Source organism: Atractosteus spatula, chromosome 11 (genome assembly GCF_055471065.1).
Source record: "Atractosteus spatula isolate fAtrSpa1 chromosome 11, fAtrSpa1.hap1, whole genome shotgun sequence".
Classification (NCBI taxonomy): Eukaryota; Metazoa; Chordata; class Actinopteri; order Semionotiformes; family Lepisosteidae; genus Atractosteus; species Atractosteus spatula.
In genome coordinates this window covers 156,420-174,503 of record NC_142716.1, presented here as the reverse complement: position 1 = coordinate 174,503, position 18,084 = coordinate 156,420, and the positions used below count along the sequence as shown (strand labels likewise).

General features: G+C 37.1%; 1 protein-coding gene across 1 annotated transcript; it reads left to right on the top strand.

Annotated features, from left to right (window-relative positions):
* The first annotated feature begins 2,556 nt into the window (after window positions 1-2,556).
* mcoln3b (mucolipin TRP cation channel 3b) lies at window positions 2,557-16,980 on the top strand. The gene is made up of 14 exons (XM_088927613.1): window positions 2,557-2,638; window positions 3,565-3,779; window positions 4,735-4,902; window positions 6,895-7,048; window positions 7,371-7,446; window positions 7,635-7,731; window positions 8,321-8,420; window positions 9,203-9,315; window positions 9,981-10,130; window positions 13,528-13,629; window positions 14,148-14,270; window positions 14,411-14,617; window positions 14,801-14,931; window positions 16,900-16,980. Exons 1-14 carry the CDS (start codon window positions 2,557-2,559, stop codon window positions 16,931-16,933), a joined length of 1,752 nt encoding a protein of 583 aa, XP_088783739.1. The 3' UTR covers window positions 16,934-16,980.
* The last annotated feature ends 1,104 nt before the right edge of the window (window positions 16,981-18,084 follow it).

The following is an 18,084-nucleotide window of genomic DNA, read 5'->3' as shown; positions in this document are numbered from 1 at the left end:
AATACTTGTTTTTCATCCGATACTGTAGAGATGAATCTCTTGTTGAGAAGCGAGTCACATTGTCACATTATCAACGTACTGTGAAGATCCAACATTCAGATTCAATTCTCCAAGATGTCTATATCAAAGTGCTATGACAAATTTCTACATTTGTTAAACCTTCTTGTGATATAACATCTTCAAGAAGAGCTGACTTAGATAACGAAAATACAATATATGAATATGTCTGCCTCTTTGCTTTTTATTTTTAAAAATCAGCTGTGCAGTTTATATGTGGGAATAACAGACTAGCTTGCTTAATTGTGTGGCTCAGTATTGAGATGTTAACCTGCATTTTTGGCAGTACTTTGTAAGTACGTAATGGCAAAATCATGGCTAAATTTGTCTATATTGGAAACACTGACACATTAAACAACAAACTTAACAAGAGTCATTTTATGGAGTCCTGAAACAGATTATTTGTCTAGCAAAAGAATTCAGAAACTTGCAGTTTTCATCTTTTCATACTTTAAACATTTCAGTAATGAAACTTTGAAGGAGCAATTAATATTTCTCATATACACAATATACACACTTAAGGCAAAAAAAACAAAAAGAAAGAAGTAAATAATTGATATGAAATGAACACAGAAAAGTTGTGATTGCACAAGTATTCAAACCATTTGCTGCGGCAAACCTAAATTAATTTAAGCTAAAAAAGCCACACAATTAGTTGTATGGCCTCTGTCTGAGTTCAGTAACAGTTGTTCTTGTGATTTCAGAATAAAAACACCTTTCTCAGTGAAGTGTCAAGCAAAGGCTCAAACTAGAACCCTTTGGTCTAGATGCCAAGTGTTACTTTTGGCACAGACCCAACGCAGCATAATCCCCAAGCAACTTGAGAAAACTCACCTGCCAAGAAAAATGTGCATACTTTGCACCAAGTCAGTGGCTGTAAAAAGACTCGTGGGTGTAAGTGCTGCCAAAGTTTTTTACATCAAATATTGAGTTCATAGGTCTGAATACTTATGCAATCAACATGTTTAAAATGTTTCTCTTACAGCCGATAAAAGTGAGTTTAACAGCTCTGTGGATCGGCGCTTTGCTGTGGTGCTGTCGTCTAATGCTGACCAAATGGCTCCACCGTGTGGAAAATATAGCATAATAGCAAATATAAAATAATCTGCGGTTTGCATAACACTGCATCGAGTTCAACAATTGCATCTTGGAAATACACTCAATCGTGCTTAGCTTAGTGAATTGAGGGAAATCTATGCTTTTACTGCTTACACTACAGATCAGCAGTCTTCAAATACCAGCTCTAAATAAGAGACCATGCATAAAACAAAAACCGACTACGTTTTACAAAGGCAAACAGTACTTTGCTAATGCGTTTAAAAGCAAACGTCCAATAACGATTCATTGTTTAAACAAACATAACCAACCTCTCCTATGTCCCTTCACAGTTTTTTTCAGAAACTCCTGCGGTCAGACTTTAATGAATCCGGATTTCTTCGCATTTCTGTGTTCACTTCTTCCGAACAGTTTCCGGCGTCAATGCGGTTGCCAGGGGAGACCAAGTCGTGCCGTTGATTGACAGCTGGCCCATCCTATTACTTGCGAAGGCTGCTGAGGCTCTATACCGCCGTCCTTGAAGTTGTGATTTTAATTTTAAAGGCAACTAAGAAGCTACCACTGTTGAAAGTTTTCCTTACAGTGTTAACACTATTTAAACGACAAATGAAATCACTTTAAGATATGAAAATACCCAAAACAAATACGAAAATGGTGTTTACTTTTAGGTGTTTTGTTGGGAATTAAAAAATGAAAGCCATAATAATTCGGCAGCTACGCAGATTATTTAATAAATACGATCAGCATGGTAATAAAGATGCCCACGCATGTGTGTATTACTCTGATTTAAAAAAACACACGCTTTGAGCAATTTGGTTATCAAAATATTTTTGGCAATAGTTATTTTTTTGCGTTTAACTGAGAACCTTTATACAAAATGATCCAAAAAACTGCAATTGCCTTGTCTCAAGATTATTTCGACCTCCTCCCTATATGACGTGCAAGTGGTTCAGTTGCTCCTGAACGGCCCCAGTACAAAAAACAATCTCTCGTTTGATAGAGATCTATTATAGCGGTGCCATTTATTGCCTGTGAATCTCTTACAGCAACACAGTGACTAAGGCAGAAAAGGGCTGTCCATTCACGCACATGATGCTCTGCTAATGGTTACAATAGGAACCTCGGGATTTTACCTTCCATCCTTGGATCAGCTGTTCCTATGGGAAGGTGTCAATTGATGATAATTGCAGCAATCAGTCCACCCACTCATTAGAAGGTGCGTATCAGCTGGAGAGACCAGAGACCGAGCGAGTCTGAAGTCTGTTAATGGACTTCAGCGCGTTTCGCTTTGGAATAGAAACACTGTACTTTTAGTCGTTGACTTAAAAATGGAGTTGGTTTTCTACATTTGTCTTTACGCTTTTATGCTATTATTTCAGTACTGGTAATACTGGGTTAATTACTAAGTATCTTAAGCGGCGTTTACGGGTTGTTCTTGCTGGTATGATGGCAGAAGGCGGGCGAGGTCCGGACTGTGAGATGCAGTTTGTTTTTCATTACTGCTCAGGTCAGAGCACAAAGTCAGGTAAGACACGGGATTTGTCTTCTTTGTTCCTTGTGTGTACCGGTGAGGTCAGAAAGGGTAATATAAATTAAGGAGGTTAATTGTAGTTCTCTAGAACCGGCTTTACTTTATTAGTTCAATAAAATAAAGAGCTCAGTTGTAATGTGAACTACTGTAGCAGGTGTTTGGGTCCCAAGGACCAGGTTTTGGGAACTCCTGCCTTATAATCTTACTGTTGCACCAGTGATCCTATAGTTTGTCTAATTAGCATTTCCATAACCTTACATGTGATATAAGGCTATTATAACCCTTTTTTAGGGATGGATACTGCATTGGCAAATCAGTTGTTTCCCCTATCTAGAGGGACTGTTGAAAGCCTTTTGTTAAGCCTGTCACTAACATAGTCATAGACCCTCTGATACAGAACATTAATGGCAGTGCTTGCAGGAATTGCCTTACCTGCAAATCAGTTAGGTATTAAAGCAAACTTATTTTTATCACAATTTTGTACAAGAGACAACTTTTCATGGTTTCTTAATTCCTTTTGTTAACTTGGAGAAAAAGACGTGGGGAAAGAAAGTGGAGGAAAAAGCATTTTGTTGAATGCAGTTAAAGTTTTTTCAAGTGAATTTTTTCCACACTAAGTGATGGAGAGCTATGAAAAATGCTGCTGGTGATGGTGGATGAGATCTACATGGCCTTTAAAAGGGACTAAATGAGAACTGTACTGCAAATTTGTTTTTAAAAAACTTATTTGAATTTCAGAATGAGGCTTAGGCTACTTATTTTTTTAAGTTAACTAAATGTGGTAATTTTAACAATGTTTAGTAATGGAAATTGAGCTTTTTAAATTGAAGAGATCCAGTTCTCCTTTTGAAAATCATGCACCTGGAACATGAACATTTCTCCAGGTTCTGGATTGACTACAGAATTGCTGTGTTTTTCAGAAATGGAGGATGTGGGTTACAGCTCAATCAATGACCGAAGCAGCAATTCTTTTTGGGCTCAGAATGGAGAGGAACTTGACGCAGATGCTGTAGATAAATTCAGGAGGAAGCTCAAATATTTCTTCATGAACCCCTGTGAGAAATTCAAAGCTCGTGGACGAAAGCCATGGAAGCTGATGTTGCAGATCCTTAAAATTGCTATTATTACAATCCAGGTAATTGTTTTTTTTTCCCTCTTAAGGGACCACCTTAAATGAGTTTATTTTTGATGGTCTTCAGGAGTGAAGAAGGACAAATGTAAGAATGAGATATACTGTACTAAGCTAAAGATCTGCTTGCAATTGAAAACCATTTGTTCTAATTAAATTTCATATGAATCCAAAGAGTGTGGAGCAGTTCTCATATCATTAAGAACTGGTACAGGTAGTTCAACTTGTCTAGAGTTTGTGTGGAACATCTCGGTGTTGTATTTTATTGGGTTCAATAAACACAAGTAAGTGAGCAGTCTGCTTAACCTGTACAGTAGTTCCCATTTCTTATTCTGGGGTACAAGTGTCTGCTGTTCTTTGTTCTGGATGGGCTCTTGCTGTTTGACAGTCTTGATTTTTTTTTTTTCTTCATTCACTCCTTGATTTCAAAATAAACCCCTGAAGTGTAGTTCCTAAAACTTCAGGACATGGAACTTTATACATTCTCTCCTCAACATGGTAATTGGGAACTTGCTCCCCAATTTCTGATTAAACAGTGTCGGACACTGGCACAGTGAGTCAGTGTTTTTCCTTCTGTTTAAATCTGATTTAATTATATTTTAGACGCACACCTGAATGAGGGCACTACCAAAACTCACTTATTAGCACAGGGTTCGATACAATTACAAATCTTAATCAGCTTTCTAAGAGCTCATAGCAGGTTTAATGGGCCTTAACCATAAATTTGAGTAAGCCTGTGGATAAGAATGTGCCAGGAGCAAAACGCAGATGGTACTCTGGGATTGATAACATTATATAAAACTATTAATACATAAAAATCCATCCCTTCTATTAATTAATTTGCTCTCTTTCAACATTTTGCCTTTCCCATTCTTTGAATATCTTATAACTGCATATATTTGTTTTAACATTTAGCACAGTAAATATTACACAATTTTGTTATTATTCTATTATTTTGTAGTTGGTGTCTTTTGGATTGAGCAACCAGATGGTGGTTGCATTTAAAGAAGAGAACCTGATGGCTTTTAAGCATCTCTTTTTGAAAGGATACAGTGACCGACCAGAGGAGACCTATGCAGTCTATACACAAAGTGAAGTGTATGATCACATCTATTTTGCAGTTAATCAGGTTAGTGCTGAATTTCTTTATTTACAGAAACTGGCAGTGCTTATGTTACCCTCTTCTGCTGCCGTCGCCAATACCTGACTTTGGATCAAAATATGAAAATGCGGTCCTCCAAGAGTTCTTAATCTGCTACTCCATATATTGAGCCCCTTAAATTCTAAGTACAGTAAATACAATAAGGTTACACTTTTAATAGTGATATAATGCAATCTCTGGGTTCCTTATGTATACCAAATGTTTCCCAATCCGCTTTAGTAGTTGTCTTCATTAACTTCCATCGGAGTGCTGCTCTAGACTTGGCTGTTTCAGCTTTCCTCCTGGTTTGTGTTGTCTGGTGTCCTTAAACAGTTGACGTGAATCATGAATCTGTCATCTGTTAGCGGAGTGCTGGGCTTAAGTCATGCGGTTGGAAACTGCTCTTCTTACTGTACAATCTGTGCTTGCTGTTTTTTTTTAAACACAGATGGGTGGGCTTATTTCCTGTAAATTTGACTTCCCCTCTGCTGTGGTTTGGAAGTAATTGAAAAGAATGTGATGAATAACAGAGTTGAAGAGGGTTTTAGGTTTAAAGCTCCATAACATGAGATCTAACTGATTTAGTTAGTATCCACTTAGACAATTGCTTACAGTGTCTTTCTAGATGAATACATGTATGGAAGGAGCATTGTCTGCGGAACTCTAGAGAAAACAAATCTGCAGAATGTTTTTCTACAGCACTCCAGGCATGCCTCTATTGGTGTCCATGCTTCTTTTTATCCATTTTAATTGCATTTATTTCAGTGGGTAATCATTCTTCCCAGAAGGATTCAAGATGCTCAGTAACCTTGACAAAGCTTCGCAATATTACGTTTTCCAAAGCATTCTTATTGAACCACAATTTCTGTACCAATATTTTGAAAGGAATATAATCATATGCTACCTAGAGTAGACTGAAAATAATTGTGAACAATAGAGGGGAAGCTGTAATGAACTACAAAGCAGTTCATAATGGGAATTACAAGGCAATGTTAAAGAACGCCCTTCTCTATGCTGTTGAACTTCATGTTCTGCATAATTATCCATCTTCCAGAATATTGGTACATTTAAAATTGTGGCTTCTAAAAACCTTTCCAAAGGTTGGGTTGTGGATTTGTGGTCTGTTAGGAGTGTGCTTTGGACTGGACAAAGTCCACCTGTGGCAAAAATGGTTAGAGAGCTTTTCACCTCCACACTGTTTAAAATAAGTTGACCAAATGAAGTATTTAGTCTCTAAAGTAAATAAAGACATGTTGAAATGTAGGTGAACTTTGGTGCTTTTATATAGATTACTTTTCAAACATTTAAAAAACAATTCTCTGCTTTTTGGAACTCTTAATGTTAATGATTACTGAGTTTTATTAGTTAGTGGAATTCACACAAACTCTCCTACAGTACAGTATATACTGGAAATATCTGCTGGAATGCTGTATTTGACTGTAAACCTAGTCTTGCTTTGGCTGGAAAATGAAAGAAAAACATATAGGAACTTCATTAGAATGCATCAGCTATGAGGTTACAAACAATGGGAAAAACTGTTTCAGCTTATAAGAGGCTGCAAAGGTGTTTTTCCAGAGGGCTTATAGATTGAAAGACAAACTAATTTTCTAGAAATTGTAGAACTGGCATTTACAATTTGATTTACAATTTTTTTTTTCTTTAGAGACACTGCAACTTCATTTATTCAGTTCACTTTTTGTTCAGAGAGGAGATACTTGAGAAATAAAAAGTCTAATATCTGTATGAATTAGTTTAAAAAGTGATATGAAGATTTTTAATTGTTATTCATTACTGTTTACTTGGATTGTTTGTCTTGCCACAATGGAGGAATTTATAGATTTAATCATACCTCTGACATTGCATTGGATATGTTCTAATTCTCTTCTTCCTGCAACAAAACCTGAGAGGTTATGCAGGACGAGTTGAATCATTGTACAGTATTTGTATCCTTGTGACACCTGGCCTTCTTTCTTTGTGTAGTACCTGAATCTCCACAACCTCACTGTTGGGAATCATGCTTATGAAAAGCTGGAAGATGTCTATACACCCCTGTCTGTCTGCCAGGCCTTCTATAAGAATGGCAGCATCTATCCTGGAAATGAGACATTTGATATTAACCCCCAGATTGAGACAGGTATTTAAAAATTGGACTTTGAACCCATACATGCCATACATGTGCAACACAGTTGGAAGTTACCATGGGTGCATCTAAAGCATTAAGCTTTACTCTCATTGCTGGAAGCCCAGCAATAGTTGTTGAGGGGGGGGAATGTTGCTTGGTGATTCTTGTGACCACAAAAACACAAAGCGGAACAAATGGTAAAATGTCTGGTGGATTGGCTGTTATTTCACAAACCACAAACCTACAGTGTGTGTGTGTGTATATATATATATTTTTCCAAACATGGATTGAGAAGCATAAATACTTAAGGGAATGACTTTCTTTTCTGTCCCAGCATGCATTGAAATATACCCATTGCAGCCTCTGGGAATCGGAACACTTTCTTCTGCCTTTGCTCTGGATTTCAAAAGGTGACTTTTTAAATATTGGTTGATTTAAGGCCACCTGCCAAGCTAAAAGAATGTATTTTATGTACTTGGGATTGGTAATGGGACTACTAATTTCTCTTTTTTTTTTAAGAGAACGGTTAGCAATTAGTTAAGTGGTGACTCCTAGAGATCTGCGGTGCTGATTGTTGAAAACATCTCATGTCCTCTAGGCTGCTGTCTGTACATATTAACTTCACACTGAAGGCAATTAACCTTCAGACAGTGCGGCTTCATGAGCTTCCTGACTGCTATGACTTCACCGTCACAGTAAGTCACATGGAGACATCACTCCCTCATCTGCATGCGACTGGGTGTGACGAGTCATTCTGTTATATTAATGGCTGTAGACAAAGGAAACCACAAACTGCGAGTGGTGATTAAGAAAAAGTTATTCTTAGTACTGAGAGGTCTGAGATTATTACCCACACTTTTTAATTGAGGAACAAAACTAATATGCGACTTAAAGAATGAAATGTCTGTCATTCATAGCTGAGCTAACAGAAGCTATAAGTCTCCTAAAAAAATATTCCTCTTGTCAAATCTTTTCTGCTAAAATGAAAGTATGCAATTTCTGAAAATTTGCTCATCAAAACAAATTTCAAACCTTCCTCTTGGGGAATGTTTGTAAACAACTTACCATGATTATGTAAGAACTTTGTTTTTTGTCACCTTATTCTCAAATAATTCAAATGAATTTTGATGGTGAAATGTTTTATATGGAAGATTTGAATCAATAGGAGGTTTTGGCCAGTAGGTGGCTTTGTGACCTTATTAATGCTTATCTTTAAGTGCCGACCAAGATGCTGTATAACTACTGAGCACTGTCCCTTTTAACATGTTGGAAATTATTTTACAGATTACATTCAACAACAAAGCTCACAGCGGCAAAATTAAAATTACACTGGACAACGATGTTGACATTAATGAATGCAGAGGCTGGAATGTCACAGGGGCTTGTATGTACTCTGGATCTATCCATACCCATTGAATTCTTATTTTTGAGGTGCTAGAGATGTCTGTGAGCAGAGATCTGGGCAATGTTAAAAAAATTCTAGATTCAGTGGTACATAAATTGAAATAATTCAGAAGCCAGGGGACTGAAACCCAAGTCATGTCTGCAGGACAGGGCTGCTCTTAGCAATAACTGGACCAGTTTCTGTTGTCACAGGGAAGTATCCTTGACCCTTCTGCTCCGTAGCATAGTGGGAGTGTGAACAAATGCCAACTTGAAAGAATGAATAGACTCAAATGAAAGAGGCAAGGTGCCACATGCATGTTGATGCTATCTGCAATGCTTTTTAAAATGAGTTCAGAACAAAAATTGGTTCTTTCCCCTAGCAGGGGAGATGTCGGATGTTCTAATGATACATGATGGGTAACTGCCACTAAATTCTATGATGGTTACAAAATGACAAGTTTGACCATAAAACTGGAATTTAGTTTTGTTTTTATTTGTTGTTGGTAGTCCTAAGCAACTGGAGTAATGATGTATAGTTTCCATTCACAGATCAGTTGTTCCTGATTCTCTGTATTATTTTCATAAATATAATGGTTTAGCAGGCTTCTGTGCTGTTTTTTTTCTAGTATTTCAGCACCATTCATGTTTGTGGGGAAAGGTCTGGACACAGAGTACTGTAGTTACTCTCAAGATGATTGAAATTGCAGTCTCCTTGTGTTCCTCAGATGTTACACAAGCTCCTGATGGAATCATTCAGATTTTTTTTTTTTCCATTCACAGCTCCAAGGAATATCCATTATCTACTGGCTTTTGATTCATTTATCATCCTGGCATGTGTGGCATCCTTTATTCTTTGTGTGCGCTCAGTCATCAATGGAATAAATCTGCAGTTGGTAAGTTATAGTTTCAGCTGATTAATACAGTAGAGTAATCTGCAAAATGAATGTGCACATCCATAGTTACAGTTGAAGTATGTTTCTATGCACTGTTTATGTAAGGAATGGAAGACAGAAATCTCAATAGCGATGTTTCCTCCTCCTAGTCAAATTGATCTCCAAGTTTAAATGCAATGGAGCTTGAAGAATTAAAAAAACAGAATAAGCCAAGAATAGTCAGGAACTCAAAGTGACTGCAGGAAGACTAGATGGATCAGATAATGCAGTTATTGTCTCATCTGGAAGGAAATATCTTGGATATACCAGCAAATACTGCTACTTCTTCACTTTAGGTAAATTTAGAGTGCAAATGTCCAGATACCAGGCCTGTCTGGACAAAGTGTTTTTGTTCTGCTGTGAGCACATGCATGCAAGAATGTATCTAAATTAAAAAAAAATAAAAAGTTTTGATTTTTCCATCCTTGAACTCTTTGGAGTATTGTGCTTGAATATTATGTTGTCAGCTGATGGGGGGGGGGGGGGGGGGAAGTGGGTGCAGATTTATCTGCCTCTGTCTTTACCTGCTCTGGGGTAATGATTTGTAATGCATTCTCAATTCAAGTGAGATAATGATACAAGTTTAACGCATTAATTGGTAATGTTTGATACCTTTTGTATTTCAGGAATATGCAGTCTTTTTTCTTACCAGGTACAATAAGAAAGTGCCCTGGTCAGAACGTATGGAGTTTGTGAATGGTTGGTACATTCTCATCATTGTCAGTGACACACTGACAATCATTGGCTCCATCCTGAAAATTGAAATACAGACAAAGGTTAGTTGGAGATTGAATAAATTAATTTTTCCTGGCAACAATTTCACATCAAATACCAAGTAAATGTACAGTGTATATACAGCAAGCATCAAAAGAAATATAGCCTTCTATTTATGCATGTATGTTTTTAGAACAATAAAGGTATATGGAGTTTGGATATTGATTAAACATTTCTTGCGTCCCTTTGGTTAATGGATCACTCTTGACTGTCTGCGATGCATTCAAGTGGCTTTGACTGTCATTGCTGATTGCACTAAATCACCTCATTAGTGACGGAGTAGAACGAAGTGATGAATTTCAAGTCTGGATCAAAATTAGGAAAGAAACAAAATAACAAATGGTACATATTGATTAAGCAAACAAACCATGTTATTGCAATGATGGTGCAACACCTCAGGTGGACTTGAAAACAGTGGAGTAACATCCTTGTAGCGATGAATCTAGTTTTTTTTTGTAGACCACCATCATGAATGTCAGTGTGTTCCATGTATTTTGATATGACTGTAAGTGTATACAATGAACCAATTAATGGCAGAACTGTAATTTTAGTGAATGACAGTTACCTGACCACACAGTGCAACATTTATCAAGTCATTGGATCTGACTTCCTGTCCTTGCTATGGGCTCATCCTGTCTTATGAAACTTAAGCAATGATAAACTAATTTTTACTGATTTTCTTGCACAACAAGAATATTTGTGCCATGGATGCCCTTCTCGCCAGACTTGAGCCCCATTGAACATTTGTGAGATGGGCTGGGACAACGTGGCATCTAGGGGTCAGATCAGTGAACAGTTACTTTAAGGCTCTAGCAGTGAAATAGGAAAGAATCCCATGACTGCTCTTTTGAAACCTGATGGGGGGGACAATGTTGATCGACCTTGTTAATGGCCAAATTTCATTATGCTGTTTAAATTCTGTGCCATATTTTTTTCAATAAAATGCCAGTGCACTTGCTGCAAAAGTGTCATTTTCCTGAAAATGTTTGAGTTTGTGGTTATGAGTGAAATAACAGCAGACTAAGCATCAAAAGTAAAATTTTTATAGGGATGCACTGTAACTGTGATTTATTGTCCTTTCTTCTACTTGATTTGATCTAATTATTCTATTGATTGCATGCAAATGGCTTGGCAGATGCCCTTATCCAGCGCAAGTATTAATAAAATGTACAGGTGCCAGCAGCAATTTGTGGCCAAGATTGCATATCCATGTTCATTAGACAATCGCATTTCCATGTATATGGCTTCCTATACATGTCCAAAATGCCCATGACATTAACACCCTCTATGCTAGCTGTTATTCCCCTTAAGGTGAGGTCAAAGGTCACAAGGCAGTTTTAGAGGTAGAATGGGTTCCCTATGTTTGGGGGCAGCCATGACTGTATATGCACTGTACAGTATAAGCAGTAATGATCTAAGTTTGAATATGACCTTTAGGAAAGGTTTAAGGTCACAGGAAAGTACATCTTCTGGTATAACGCAAAACTTTCTGTGTGCTCTCTCATAGCCATTTGACTCCATGTGTAGCTTGTAAACTTGTACATCTTTTTAAAAAAGGTTTAGCATTTATGTGCTAGGTAGTGTTACCAAAACTGATTCCTGTTTCTGTTCCATTGTAACAATGACCCTACCACACTAAATATGGAGTTAGAAGCTTTTCTTAGATCAGAAAGATGGCTCAAAGATCTTATATAGCTATGCAATAATGTGATCATGGTTTATTCAGTTCACAATAATTCCCATAGGCTGTTACTCTTTAACTAGTTACAGACTTCAATGCTATATAGAGAGAGTGATTGCTGTGTCAGTGTACAAGCTATAAAGAAACAAATAGAAGTTTATTTCATGGTGTCTGTAAATTCTTCCGCTGTGTGAAGAAAGTTCATAACCTCATATAAGTCAACTATAGTTATGGTGCAAGATATGTGTTCTTATTCTTAAGGACAGTCTGATTTGATTGTGCTCCTGGGAGCCATTTTTAAAAAATAAATTTAGAATTGCACAATTGGAGAAGAGGTATGACCCTAACCACTGCAAGGGTCTGGGAAGGTACAGGGATCACTGTGTCATTGGGAGCCTTGAGAACATGGCCATCTAATTCCAGCCTACACTCCCCCACACCCCCTCATGGGAAGCCTTGGCCCCTTGCAGAGCTTAGTCTGGGCGCAGTGAGCATCTTTACTCGCAGAGACAGCTGGGCCCTCTGGGCTATTTTCTTAATGTAAAAATGGTTTGGAACAGATTTTGAGAGGGATCATGTCGTACTCCACGTACACTGTTTCATTTCAATCCTACAACCACGTTCAGAGAATACATTGTCTGAATATTTGTTGGGAAGCCTAGTAGGGTGTAACCAATCAACCTGTTCTGCAGAAGTCTAAATCTCGATTATGAGGTAACGCTGTGTGTAGAGCTCCAGATCTCTCACTTATCAAAGTGAGAAACTCTTGAATCCTTCTATATGGGAACCGTGCTGCATGAAAAGTCATTTCCACCTTCATATGAGCTTTGTGAGTGAATTTGAACAATAGAAAATATGCACTCCTTGATCAGCATAGAACAACCATGTTCATTCAGATAGGTCACATTATTAATATTGATAGCAAGATACTACTTTGTCTAGTAACTTTTTCTTAGTTTGGCCTAGTAGTTTCAGAAGAGAAATTAATTATTTAGCCAAATCCAGTTTCGCAGACAAACAGTGACCCATTACCTTATGAATGTCATTTTACAATGAACATGGATTAAGATGACTCCACATGATTTAGACCTCTGATATTCAGTTTGAAAGCAAGTTCTGTATTAAAAATTTAATCTTTTTGCCAAAACAGCGTGGCCTGCCAGGTTAACTTTCACTCTGATGCTTTTATACAAGACCAAGTTTTTGGCTCTTGGTTTGGATTTGAAAATCCAAATAATGACAAAAGCTTCAGCACCTGTAATCTCTTGTAAAACAAACAAAAAAAAATCCTTATGTATCAAGGTCTGATCCTATCAGTACTGTGGTCAAGTTTTTTTTTCAGTCAAATTCACTGAATTTGTCTGAGCACAGTGCCTTACACTCTCCTTACAATGGCTTGGGAATTATTTAATAGACATAGGCACTTGTAGCTCATATGTTTGTATCCAATCTGTCCTATTAGATCCTCTTTTTGTTCTGTATTCTCAGTTACGGCCCTAAGATGTTTTGGGGATGATGGTGCATTTGAAGTCTTGAAGAGTTTTACTTTGTTTATTAGGCATGTTCTATTCAGAAGTGTAGAGGAACATTAACAAGATTTAAGATGTCTAGAATATAATCAACTTTTCTTTTTCTCATGTCATAGATATAGAGAAAAGGGCAGGTCTCTTTATGTGAAATCTGAAAATGGGGCATAATTTTTTCACTTTTTCTTTTAGAATTTAACAAGTTATGACATCTGCAGCATTTTATTGGGAACCTCTACAATGCTCGTTTGGATTGGAGTTATTCGCTACTTGGGCTTCTTTCAAAAGTACAATGTAAGTATCAACCCAAATGATGTTGTATTTAACTTCCTTTATAGGCTTTAATAGGTTGAGTCTAGGGATTTCTTTTTCTTCATTTTTTCGTTTTATACATAGTTATTTCTGGACTGCCTCTGTTACGCTAGAGTAGTCATGAACAGTTCCTGTAGTATATACTTTAACGGAGATTTTTACACTTTACCAGTTAAACTTGTCATAAATGACACCACTCTCCTCTGAAATCTAGATAGTGGACCTAGTCTTTTGGCATAGAGGAGATACCTGCTATTCTCAAGGTGTGGTGTTGTGCGTGCTTGGAGCCCATGAGTGACTGGCACTGAATTTTGGTGGGTGCAGAACAGAGATGCACTCATTATGTATTGTGGAACGAATGTTTGGTTTAACCTAACTTATTAAGTTACTACAGTAGGTCTTCAAGGTTTTTGACACTGTGGCCCTTGAGGCATCTGTTCCTGTACCAGAGAATGAAGGTTTGGATTCCAGTGTTAATGCTTTTTTTTTTATTTTGACAGATTTTGATATTAACCCTAAGGGCAGCCTTTCCAAATGTAATTCGGTTCTGCTGCTGTGCGGCGATGATCTACCTTGGGTACTGCTTCTGTGGATGGATTGTATTGGGACCTTACCATAACAAAGTAAGCATTTCTTTGGAATGCATAAAGAGGAGGAGAGCAGCATCTTATTTCATACCTAATTTGTTTTTGGAAGGAAGTGCAAATAAGGATTAACCAATTAATGATGATGTTTGCAGTATGTTAATGACTTTGTGTTCCAGTTCAGAACCTTAAACACTGTGACCGAATGCCTGTTCTCCCTCATCAATGGAGATGACATGTTCCCAACATTCAGTGACATGCAGCAGAAGAGTTACATGGTGTGGTTGTTCAGCCGAGTCTACCTGTACTCCTTCATCTCCCTCTTCATCTACATGGTTCTCAGCCTCTTCATCGCCCTCATCACTGATACCTATGAAACTATTAAGGTAGGTTAACAACTCATGCATAAAATGAAATGTCCTCGATGTCCACTTTTTTTTTCAACTAAGGATCCTAAGATCTTTATAAAATAAAAAAATTGAGGAGCATTTCATGTTTCCTTGGGAATTGTGGTTAGTAAGTCAGCTGCTTAAAAATATTTTATGAGATTTCAACTTTTGTTTTTCAAGCAACACCAACGAGATGGATTCCCAGAATCCAAGCTGCAAGAATTCATAGCAGAATGCAAAGACTTGCCTGCTTCTGGGAGATACAGGATAGAGGAAGACAAACTGTCGTCCTTCTCATGCTGCTGGTCACGGTGAGTTCTGCTGTCAGAGCAGAACATTTCCTCTTGACACAAAGAACCTTTTTTGTAGGTAACGAAAACTGTAGTTAACTTTACATGAAATAATGAACTGAAACTCAGCCTGACTCTGCACTGCATATCTGAATAAAGAACAGTACACACATCTGGACTATGATGTACATGGCTCAGAGAGATTTCATTGGCCTCATTATTGCCAATTACATGTATGTGTTAAGATTTCTGTAGAGCTGAACTTTGACTATACAGTATATTGTTCTGAGTTCTGCACAAAGTCACAATTATTCAGTGATGAAAGTTAGTCTCTTTCTGTGACTACATCTTCATCACAAGACAGTTGTGAATAACTTCCTCTTTTATTATGCATCTATCGTAACTGTCACAGCACTATTTCCAAGGGGTTTGCAAGAGCTACAATTAAATTCCCTCTTGTGCACAATGACCTGGCACACACAATGCTGGGCTCATGAACAAGGTGATTTATTCATTCCACAGGAGACAAGGAACACGGGCTTTTCTTTAACCGATACAAAGGCTTCTGCAGCTTAGAAACAGTCCCAGCAACCAAAGGGTCCAGGCAGAGGTCTAAACAAATTTCAAGATGCCAGACTAAGCTGAATCTCCCTAAATCTTTCTCCTGTATTTTCTTAAGAGCTGGCTTTTCCCTTCACCTTATAAACATCCTGGAGCCCTTAAAACTGACAAACTGAATGTATAGACAGGTTGAATGAAATGTTTACATTTACATTGTAGTTGTAACTTACATACCGTATGTTCAATGCACAAATTATTGGTTTCAATCCACTACCCTTCTCTAAGAAAATAACTTAAAAATAAACTTCTCTGTATTTTTTACTTGTGTGCAGTTCATCATATTACACTGTTGATCTGAAGAAGTCCATTGGGTTTCTTTTGTCAATGCTTTGTGGGGTTTTAAATACTTGAATCAGGTTGTCTTCTTTTGTGTTTAGCACTAAAAAGATCTTTCCCACATTATATTTGGATCTATATTACCTGAAAATAGCATGCCGCAGTTGTCATTGTTAAATGTTGCTTGCCAGGTGTGCCGATTGCCAGGATGGGCTGTGGTCAGAATACAGATCCCTGTAATACTTCACTAAATATCAATTTGAGCATTCACCCCTTACCTGTACTCTTTTCTATCCACTATTCAAACTAAAAACATATTTCCTATTCTTATGCATATATAGGAGAATAGTGTGTAGAACACCATCAGGATCTCGAGTTGTTTATCTAAAGTGCTTCCATTACCTGTAACACGTCTTCTTTTTCTATGCAAACACTGTTTACATTGTTCAGCTTGAGGCATGTTGTCACATTCTTCCTTGGTAAACATCTAGGTAAATATTTAATACGTTAGGCTAAAACCTTTATTTTTAAAATTCTTTAATTACATGATCTGTCTCACATGATCTGAGCCCACGATCCCCGTCTGCACGTAGGAGCCCTAATCACAATTTTAAACTACTAAAATATTTAATCATTTGAAAGTCTTATTATGTCTGACACTTTCTCTCATTATTTTATTGTTGGTGTGGCACAGGAAAAATATATTATCCATTGCAATATTCTTTCCTTTACCTTTCATATATTCTGTTTCACTCGTACATCAAGTACATTATTTCTTCTGCACACATTTACTGTTACTAACATCGGTAATGGCTTGAGTCAATCATTAACACTAGTTATAAGAATTATTTAGAAAAATATTTGCAAAATACTGTATACCTATTTATAAATGTTCAACAGGAAAATTACAAAACTCCCATAATTACGTTTTTCCTTGTCTACAACAGTGGTTCTCTATTAAATTAGCCCTTCTCTATACAGCAGATGCTTCTATTTCCACAATTCTCTATAATGTCCACCTCAGAAATTAAATTAATTTATATTTAAAACACTTGGCTTTTTATGATGTTTTGTTCAATATTTTAATTCCAGGTTCGATGATTTGGAGGGGAGACTGGACTGCTAGCTGTGTACTGCTCAAGAGATCACTGCACTTTCATCTGACACTACACGAAAAGTCCATTAATAATGGAATTATAAAAGACTAACTGAATTGTTAATTGTTGGTGCAGACTTCTTCTACTGTTAATGTTAAACATGGAATAAATGAAATAACAATCACTTAATGGTATAGATTGTAACACAACAGATCATCTTTTGTATTTAATGGTATGGCTTGTGTACAACAGGCGGTGTTTGATAAAAACAAATTGTTGCTAGTATCCAAGGCATTAATGGAGTCTGGGGAAAAAAGTTAAAAGTAGAATAAAACTGAATACACTGGCAATGACTGACTTATGTAGAACAGCCATTTCCAACAGAAATGGATTCAAATGCTTGTGGTTTAGGCAATTAAAAGAATTCCATTTAGAAATTGATACTGTATTAGAAATCTGTATATAAACACTGAGGAAAATAAAACAATAAAGTAAAGCAGGCAAATATGTATGGTGCATTTGCAAAAAAATTCTCAACATTTTAAGGTTTATCATTCTGGGGAAAGATTTATCTTGGTTTCATCTGTAGAATTGTTCCAAAACTTTCCAGACTAACTTTTAATAACTTATTGATAAAGGGCCTTTCCAAACCCAAGGATGTTATATATTGTAACGCTTACGGCCGACCTGATGTGGCAAGGGTGCCCGTCTGAGCCCCCGTTGCGTTACAATATTATGAATAAAGAAAAATACAAAAAAGACCAATAAAAGTACAGTAAGTGAAGAAAAAAACATGAGCATACAGGTATTTACAGATTGAATGTAGGCAATAAACCATAGACCTTGGTAAAAAGGTAAGTTTTAAGTTTAGGTTTGAAGAGAGAGAAGGCATCTCTCACAGTCTGAGTCTGAGGAAGGTCATTCCACAACACAAGCAGCGATCGATAAGGCGCTGTCACCAAAAGTCCATGATTTAGTCTCGGGGACAGTGAATAGAGGACCGGCCTCAAGTGACCGGAGCCTACGGGGGGGTGTGGACATGAGGAGCCAGATTGTTAGAGCCTTGAGTCAGTAGCAAGATCTTGTATTGACTACGTGACTTTATAGGCCACAAATTTAGAGACTTAAGTGTAAAAGTGATATTCTGCAAGGTTCTGGTGTGAGTAAGGTACTCTAGCTG